A 9496-nucleotide genomic window follows, 5' to 3' on the forward strand; every position below is an offset into this window, starting at 1 on the left:
AGGTGGGAGGATCACCCAAGCCCAGAAGGTCAAGACTGCAGTGAGCTGTGATTGTAACACTGGCCTCCAGCCTGCGTGAGACAGGGTCTTCCTCTGTCACCCAGGCTAGAGTGCAATGGCATGATCTCGGCTCACTGCAACCTCTGCCTCCCTGGTTTAAGCAATTCTCCTACCTCAGCCTCCCGAGTAGCTGGGACTACAGGTGTTCGTCACCATGCACAGATAATTTCTGTATTTTTAGTAGACACGGGGTTTCACCATGTTGGTCTCTCATTGAGACCCAGGATGGTCTCAATCCCTTGACCTTATGATCCACCTGCCTCGGCCTCCCAAAGTGCCACCATGCCCAGCCCCCAGGCTGGTTTTGAACTCCTGGGCTCAAGTGATTTTCCCACCTAAGGCTTCCAGAGTCCTGGGATTACAGGTGTGAGCCACTGTGGCTGGGCCAAATTTCTTTTACTGCTTACCTGGTATAGGTCAGCTACTATTCTTGATGGTGAGGATACCCTAGTGAGCAGGAAAACAGGGCAGTCCCTGCTCCCGGGGAACTGACATTCTGGTTAGGGGAGAAAGGCCATGGGCTAGTAAACAAATGGTTCTATCATCTAATTTCAAGCAGAGGTAAGTAAATGACCTCCGACTGAACACACAAGGAACAGCTTGGAGGACAGGCTTCCCTCCAGGACATGAGGCTAGGACATTCAGTCACAAACATTTATTAAGCACTGGGATAAGTACTGGAGATCCTGTTGCCCAAACAGATGTGTGTGTTCCCTTCTCTCAGCAATGCATATGTGACCCCCAGTCCCCCAACTTGTACTGGGCCGGGTGAGTGATCCTGCCCTGTTTCTGTTCCAGGGAAGAAAGGATCTGAGGGAAGCCAGGATCTATTCCTGGCTCTTTGGGGCCAGAGCCAGATCCTGGCTTCCCTCCTTGCCAGAGCTGGAGGTCCCTGGAAATTGGGGCCTCTGTTTGTAGGTGCCTCAGCTTCTCTGGGGAGGAAGGGCCCATGTGTCACTACTTATCAGGTTCTCAGGCCAGAGGCTTGGCTGGGAAGGGGTGGGGGCACTGGCTGGGCCTATCTTTGGAGTCTCGAGAATGCTGGCCACAGGGCTGTGGTCATGCCCTCAGCTCTCTAGGCCACTGCCTTTGGCAGCCCCACCCTGTCATGTCGGGTGACTCAGGCAGAAATCAGAGAGGGGAGGAGGCCTCAGAGTTGGGCTATTTATGGCCACACTCTGGGGCCCCCAGGACCCACCTCCACTCTGGGACAGGCCACTTGATTTTTGAAATGCAAGCCCTGATTCTGGCAGCAGCTGGTGTGCTGTCCATTTATAGCATGTTCCTGCGGGAAAGGAGGGGACCCAGGTCTGGGATGGCTGAGTGAGCAGGGGATCTGGCAGCTTATCTAGCTTCAAAGTTGACAAATGTTCATTGCTGAGCACGTAGCCTATGAGATCTCTGCTGGATTCTGGGGACACAGAGAAGAGTCAGACCAGGTCCCTGCCCTCAAAGTGCTCTCAGCCTAGTTGGGGACACAGACCCCACACAGACAATGACAGGGGAGTGAGGTGTAGGGGACTGCAGAGGTGATGGGTGTGATGGATCCAGACTAGGCATCTCGGAAGACTTTCTAGAGGAGGTGACCTGTGAGCTGTGCCTGGATATCCTGGGCTATGGCACCTCTTCTCTCCTGCTAAATGAGCCTGTACTGCCCTGGCATTCATTTTTCCATTCACAGAACACTGATTCTGGGTTTGTTTGTTTGTTTGAAACAGAGTCTTTCTCTGTCATCCAGGCTGGAGTGCAGTGGTGTGATCATGGCTGACTATGGCCTCAACCTTCCAGGCTCAAGCAAGCCTCCCACCTTAGCCTTCCACCTCACCCTCCCAAGTAGCTGGGACTACAGATGCACACCATCATGCCCAGCGAGTTTTTTGTATTTTTGGTAGAGACGTGGTTTTGCCATGTTTCTCAGGCTGGTCTCAAACTCCTAAGCTCAAGCCATCTGCCCGCCTCGGCCTCCCCACATGCTGTGATTACAGGTGTGAGCCACTGCCTGGACAACTCTGGGTCTGAAGAGCAAGCCCAGTTTCATTTCATTTCTTCTCTTTTCTTTTCCTCTTGCTTTCTTGTCCTTCTTGCCTTCCTTCCTTCCCTTCCTCCCTCCCCCGCTTGCTTGCTTCTTTTTTTCTTTCTTTCTTTCTTTTTCATTTTTTCTTTCCTTCCTTCCTTCCTTCTTCCTTCTTCCTTTCTTTCTTTTCTTTCCTTTTTCTTTCTTTCTTCCTTACTTTCCTTCCTTCTTTCCTTTCTTCCTTCCTCCTCTCTCTCTCTTTCTTTTTCTTTTTTTGATGGAGTTTCACTCTGTCTCTCAGGCTGGAGTGCAATAGCACAATCTCAGCTCACTACAATCTCCACCTCCTGGATTCAAGTGATTCTTCTGCCTCAGCCTCCTGAGTAGCTGCGACTATAGGCACATGCTACCACACCTGGCTAATTTTTGTATTTTTAGTAGAGACAGGGTTTCATCATGCTGGCAAGGATGGTCTCGATCTCCTGACCTTGTGATCCACCTGCCTTGGCCTCCCAAAATGCTGGGAATAAAGGTGTGAGCCACTGCGCCTGGCCATTTCTTTTAGGAGTTCCCAGTTTTGTGGAGGAGATAACAGTAACACATAGAATCAGAGGAAGTATAACACATAGAATCTAGGAAGTATGGGCAAGAAAGGCTGATGAGTGAGAAATATCTATTTATTGAGACCTTAATACTCACCACATGCCTTTCATTTTATTTAATCCTGACATCTCTCTGAGGTAGACTTTTTTTTTTTTTTTGATACAGGATCTCACTCTGTAGCCCAGGCTGGAGTTCAGTGGCATAATCTTGGCTCACTGCAACCTCTGCCTCCTAGGCTCAAGCAGTCCTCCTACCTCAGCTTCCTGAGTAGCTGGGACTACAAGCTACACTACCATGCCTGGCTGATTTTTTGTATTTTTGGTAGAGACAAGGTTTTGCTATGTTGCCCAGGCTGGTCTTGAACTCCTGGGATCAAGCAGTCTGCCCACCTTGGCCTCCCAAAGTACTGGGATTACAGGCATGAGCCACCATTGTAGTTATAATCTTTTTTTTTGAGACGGAGTTTCACTCTTGTTACCCAGGCTGGAGTGCAATGGCGCGATCTCGGCTCACTGCAACCTCCGCCTCCTGGGTTCAGGCAATTCTCCTGCCTCAGCCTCCTGAGTAGCTGGGATTACAGGCACGCACCACCATGCCCAGCTAATTTTTGTAGTTTTAGTAGAGACGGGCTTTCACCATGTTGACCAGGATGGTCTCGATCTCTTGACCTCATGATCCACCCGCCTTGGCCTCCCAAAGTGCTGGGATTACAGGCTTGAGCCACCGCGCCCGGCCTTGTAGTTATAATCTTTTATTTTTGTTTTTATTATTATTTTTTTGAGACAGAGTTTAGCTCTTTGCCCAGGCTGGAGTGCAATGGCATAATCTCAGCTTACTGTAGCCTCTACCTCCCAGGTTCAAGCGATTCTCCTGCTTCAGCCTCCTGAGTAGCTGGGATTACAGGCACCCACCATCACGCCCCCCTAATTTTTCCCTTCCCTCTCTTTTTCTCTTTCGCTTTTTTGACAGTGTATCACTCTGTTACCCAGAGTGGAGTGCAGTGGCACAATCATGGCTTGCAGCAACCTCTGTCTCCTGGGCTCAAACGATCCTCCTGCCTCAGCCTCCTGAGGAGATGGGATCACAGGTGCACATCACCACGCCTGACATGCATTACCATGCCTGGCTAATTTTTAAAAAAATTTTTTACTTACTTTTTTTTTTTTTTTTGGGACGGAGTTTCGCTATTGTTACCCAGGCTGGAGTGCAATGGCGCGATCTCGGCTCACCGCAACCTCCGCCTCCTGGGTTCAGGCAATTCTCCTGCCTCAGCCTCCTGAGTAGCTGGGATTACAGGCATGCGCCACCATGCCCAGCTAATTTTTTGTATTTTTAGTAGAGACGGGGTTTCACCATGTTGACCAGGATGGTCTCGATCTCTTGACCTCATGATCCACCCGCCTCGGCCTCCCAAAGTGCTGGGATTACAGGCTCGAGCCACCGCACCCGGCCGACTTTCTTTTTTGAGACAGTGTCTTGCTCTGTTCCCCAGGCTGGAGTGCAGTGGTGCGATCTCAGCTCACTGCAACCTCCGCCTCCCGGGTCCAAGCAATTCTCCTGCCTCAGCCTCCCAAGTAGCTGGAATTACAGGTGTCTGCCACCACGCCCAGCTAATTTTTTTCTGTATTTTTAGTAGAGTCAGGGTTTCGCCATGTTGGCCAGTCTGGTCTTCAATTCCTGAGCTCAAGCGATCTACCCACTTTGGCCTCCAAAACTGCATGTGCTACTGTGCCAGGCCGGGAACTACATTTTTGATGTTGTGGAAGTTTGGAAGCTCATACAGCCTCTGAGTAGTTAGTGATTGGACTAGCAGGTGAAATTAGGGATATGGCAAGAAGTGAAGCCAGAGAGGAGGACAGGACCTGTGGGTAGGGCCTGCGTCCTAGAGCACATTGAAGTTAGGTGAAAGGTACAGGGGAGCCATACAAGGCTTTGAGCAGGGGAGGGATGTAGCACGGAAATGTAGCAATTGCACCATTGGGGGCTGTGTTTGTCAGGATGCTTTTGACTGCAAGTAACAGTAACCCAATTCAAAGAGGTTTAAACATTGAAGAATATGTGTTATCCTCCAGAATATCTTGAGGCAGCATGAATCTAGGGAAGATTAATTTAGGGGCTCATGGTATCATTGAAAACTCAGGTCTTTCCATCTTTCTGCTTCACCATCCTCAATGTGTGGACTCCAACCTTTGTGGTCAAAAAGTAGGCCAGGTGCAGTGGCTCACGCCTGCAATCCCAGCACTTTGGGAGGCCAAGATGGGTGGAGCACCTGGGGTCAGGAGTTTGAGACCAGCCTGGCCAGCATGGTGAAACCCTGTCTTTACTAAAAATATAAAAATTAGCTGGGAGTGGTGGCACACACCTGTAATCCCAGCTACTTGGGAGGCTGAGGCAAAATAATTGCTTGGGAGGCAGAGGTTGTAGTGAACTGATATTGCACCATTACACTCCAGCTTGGGTGACAGAGTGAGATTATGTCTACAAAAAAAAAAAAAATAGCTGTAGTTATGCTAGGACCAAGTTCCCTCCCAGCAATTTTGAAAGGCTGAAGGAGGAGAAAAGGAAGGCAATGTGCTTTTCCTCACATCTCATTGGCCAGAATTGTATCATTTGCCGCTTTCCAAACCAATCACAAGCAAGAAGGATGGAATGAGCATGATTAGATTTGACCAATCAAGATTCTCCCTCTAGGCTGAGGAGAAGCTGAGCCTCTAGGGCTCAGGGTTCTCTTAGCAAAGGAAAAAGAAGGGAGATAGTTTTTGGCTGTCAAGTAGGCTGTGACAGGTCCCACTTCTGCTGCCCTTTGAGACATAATCCAATAGTCCTAGGGTAAGTTATCGTTGCGGTGATGATAAGTCATTTGAGTCCTAGTTCCCAAAAGTCAGACCTGCGCTTGCTTCTCCCAGAAAAACCTGGGCCTGCTTTCTTTCAACATGCTTCTTTCCCAACCCCAAAAGGGTTTGTAACTCCCTCTCTCTTTCGCCTGTCTGCTTTGAATCCTATCTGATTTTTAAAAATCTGAGCCTCAGAGACATCTCCTATGACATAAATAGCTTCTTATCTGGTTCTTCCAGGGAGGTAAGCCAAGCACTACTTCCTAACTCCTTCCTGGGCTGTCCACTCACAGACAGGGCACACTGGCTGGGCTTTGACTGCAGACGTCAGATAGCTAGCCAGCCAGATGGCGTTGGGAGCAGGTGTGGTTGAGAGCAGAGGAAGAGAGGCTGCCCCAGGGCTAGCAGGCATCAGGCACCCCTAGAGGGTATATCCTTGTTTGGAGAAGAGAGACCAGGTCTTGGGAAAGTCTATTTTTTTTGTAGTCAGAGTCTCACTTTATCTTCCAGGCTGGAATGCAGTGGCGCGATCTTGGCTCATTGCAACCCCTCCTTCCCAGGTTCAAGTGATTCTCATGCCTCAGCTTCCTGAGTAGCTGGGATTACAGGCATGCTCCACCCCACCCAGCTAACTTTTGTATTTTTAATAGAGACAGTGTTTCACCATGTTGGTCAGGCTGATCTTTAACTCCTGACCAAGTGATCCACACTGCCTTGGCCTCCCAAAGTGCTGGAATTACAGGTGTGAGCCACTGCACCTGGCCTGGGAAAGTCTTTTAATCACCTTCATGTTTATACTGTCTAGGAGTTCAAGACCAGCAACATGGTGAGACCCTGTCTCTACAAAAAAATTAAAAAAATTAGGTGTGTTGGTGTGTACCTGTAGTGCTGGCTACTTGGGGAGCTGAGGTGGGAGGATTGCTTGATCTGGGAGATTGAGGCTGTAGTGAGCTGTGATCGAACCATGACACTCTAGTCTGGGTGACAGAGAGAGACTGTCTTAAAATAAAATAAAAAAAAAATAAAAGAACTTAGTCACATGGCCACACCTCACTGCAAAGGAGGCTGGGAAATAGAGTCTTTCTTCCTGGTGGCTGTGTGTCTATTAGCCACAGGGAAAGTGAGAGAAGGGATATAGGTGGGCATCCAGTATTTCCTGCTCCACTTTAACCTAGAAGAATTTGTTAATATCACTATTGGACTCTTGCTTACTAAGAATCTAATAATGACACTGGACCTAAATTAAACTTTTTTTTTTTTTTTGAGACAGAGTCTTGCTCTGTTGCACAGGCTGGAATGTAGTGGTATGATCTCAGTTCACTGCAACCTCTGCCTCCCAGGTTCAAGCGATTCTCCTGCCTTAGCCTCCCTCCCAAGTAGTTGGGACTACAGGTGCGTGCCATGAAGCCCAGCTAATTTTTTGTATTTTTAGTAGAGACGTGGTTTCACTGTGTTAGCCAGGATGGTCTCAATCTTCTGACCTCGTGATCTGCCCACCTCGGCCTCCCAAAGTGCTGGGACTATAGGCTTGAGCCTGGCTTAAATTAAACTCTTAATAAATTAGGGACCATTGTGATATGTGCTGGGAGCCCATGTCACAGTGGTGACTACTGATGTCTCTCCCGATCAGTTAAGTATATGAAGGATGTCTCACCGTATTTCAAGAACTCTGCTGGTGGGACCTCGGTCGGCTGGGACTCACCTCCTGCCTCACCCCTTCAGCGGCAGCCTTCCTCTCCTGGCCCCAGACCCCGGAACCTCAGCGAGGCCAAACACGTGTCTTTGAAGATGGCATATGTCTCAAAGAGGTGCACCCCCACTGACCCGGAGCCCAGGTAAGGCTGGGGTGGAGGGCAACTCAGACAGACAGATGCCCTGGTGTCAGGTGGTGGGACCAACAGAAAGACGCCTCTGTGTTGTACAAATGACCAGCACAATGCCAGGACATAGTAGGTACTTAAAAAATAGTTTGATTGGGAGCATGAGTGAAGCTATGGAGATGAAGGTGAGCTTTGCTTCTCATTTCTTCCCCTGGGCAGCTCACATCTGGGGAAGAACTTGGTCTGAGGAAGAACCCTGGGTTCCAGTCCTGGTTCTCTTTGAACTAGTCCCTTTTCCTCAGTGACCTTTAGATTCTCCATTGTGAGATAAGGGTGTTGGGATCACTGATCCTCTCAAGTCTCTTCCTGCTCTGCTAGAGCTCTGAGATGTCTGGTAACCTCTGTATCAGGGCCATGGAAAGTTACCAACCTTCACATCTCAGCAGCCTTTAACAGTTCATTGATAATACTGATACCACCTAACATTTACTGAGTGTTTACTGTGTAACCAGCACTGTGTTGAGTGCTTACGTGTAGTATCACGTAGCTCTCACAGAGTCCCAGTGGGCAAAGTCCTATTATTTCACCTTCATTTTATTTTATTTTATTATTATTTTTGAGCTGGAGTATTGCTCTGTTGCCCAGGCAATGGTGCAATTGTGCAGTGGTGCAATGGTGCAAATGTGCAGTGGTGCAATGATCTTGGCTCACTGCAATCTCTGCCCCCCAGGTTCAAGTGATTCTCCTGCCTCAGCTTCCCAAGTAGTTGGGACTACAGGCACCTGCCACCACACCTGGCTAACTTTTGCATTTTTTCTTTTTTTTTTTTTTTTTTGAGAAGGAGTCTCACTCTGTCACCCAGGCTGGAATATAGTGGTGCAATCTCATCTCACTGCAACCTCCGCCTCCTGTGTTCAAGTGATTCTCATGCCTCAGCCTCCTGAGTAGCTGGGATTACAGGCACACACCACCATGCTTGACTAATTTTTGTATTTTTAGTAGAGATGGGGTTTTGCCCGCTGAGTGCGGTGACTCATGCCTGCAGTCCTGGCACTTTGGGAGGCCAAGGTAGGTGGATCACCTGAGGTCAGGAGTTTGAGACCAGTCTGGCCAACCTGGTGAAACCCTGTCTCTACTTAAAATGTAAAAATTAGCTGGGTATGGTGGCGCATGCCTGTAATCCCAGCTACTCTGGAGGCTGAGGCAGGAGAATTGCTTGAACCCAGGAGGCGGAGGTTGCAGTGAGCCAAGATCGTGCCATTGCAGTCCAGCATGGGGGACAAGAGCGAGACTTCGTCTCAAAAAAAAAAAAAGAGAGAGAGAGAGAGATGGAGTTTCACCATGTTGGCCAGGCTGGTCTCGAGCTCCTGACCTCAGGTGATCCACCCACCTTGGCTTCCCAAAGTGCTGGGATTACAGGCATGAGCCACTCTGCCAGGACTAATTTTTGTATTTTTTGTAGAGATGAGGTTTCACCATGTTGGCCAGGCTGGTCTCACACTTCTGACCTCAGGTGATTTGCATGCCTTAGCCTCCCAAAGTGCTGGGATTACAGGGGTGAGCCACCGCACCTGGCTTACCTCCATTTTATAGATGAGGACAGAGAGGGGAAGTAACCTGCTTGAGATCACACAACCAGAAAGGGTGGCACTTGCTTTGTTCCTGGTAATCCTCTCTGCTTTGGAAGCTGCAAGGTGCCTGAGTGATGGTGGTAGCTGAATGAAGCATGTTTGGTCAGGTGGGATATGCAGTGTTGGAGGTGATGTGTAAGTGGCATATGCATTACAAGCTTGGGCTGTGGCTCCTAGTGACAGCCTAGGTTCAATGCCAAGCAAATGCCCAATATTGGTTGGGAGGGCTGATTAATGTCCAGCATCCAAATTTCTTGGTTTCACTTGATGCCACACCCCTTGCCTACCCCATGAGGCAAGAGCTGGTGATTCACAGGTCACCTGCAGGTGCTCTACAGAAGGGCCTTTTTGTTTGTTTGTTTGTTTTTGAGATGGAGTCTTGCTCTGTTGCTCAGCTGGAGTGCAGTGGTACAATCTTGGCTCACTGCAGCCCCCTCCTCTCTGGTTCAAGTGATTCTTCTGCCTCAGCCTTCTGAGTAGCTGGGATTACAGGTGCCTGCCAACATGCCCAGCTAATTTTGTTTTTTTTTTTTT

General features: G+C 49.0%; 1 protein-coding gene across 2 annotated transcripts in view; it reads left to right on the forward strand.

The window, feature by feature from the left end:
• SNTA1 (syntrophin alpha 1) overlaps positions 1 to 9496 on the forward strand; it is a 33408-nt gene that overhangs the window by 16826 nt on the left and 7086 nt on the right. For both annotated transcript variants that reach the window (XM_032295245.1, XM_032295244.1), the window contains exon 3: positions 7142 to 7346. In XM_032295245.1, coding sequence (XP_032151136.1) covers positions 7142 to 7346 — 205 coding nt within the window. The remainder of the gene's footprint in view (positions 1 to 7141; positions 7347 to 9496) is intronic.

The sequence above is a fragment of the Sapajus apella genome, unplaced genomic scaffold, assembly GCF_009761245.1.
Source record: "Sapajus apella isolate SASKATOON/1434 unplaced genomic scaffold, GSC_monkey_1.0 scaffold33, whole genome shotgun sequence".
Classification (NCBI taxonomy): domain Eukaryota; kingdom Metazoa; phylum Chordata; class Mammalia; order Primates; family Cebidae; genus Sapajus; species Sapajus apella.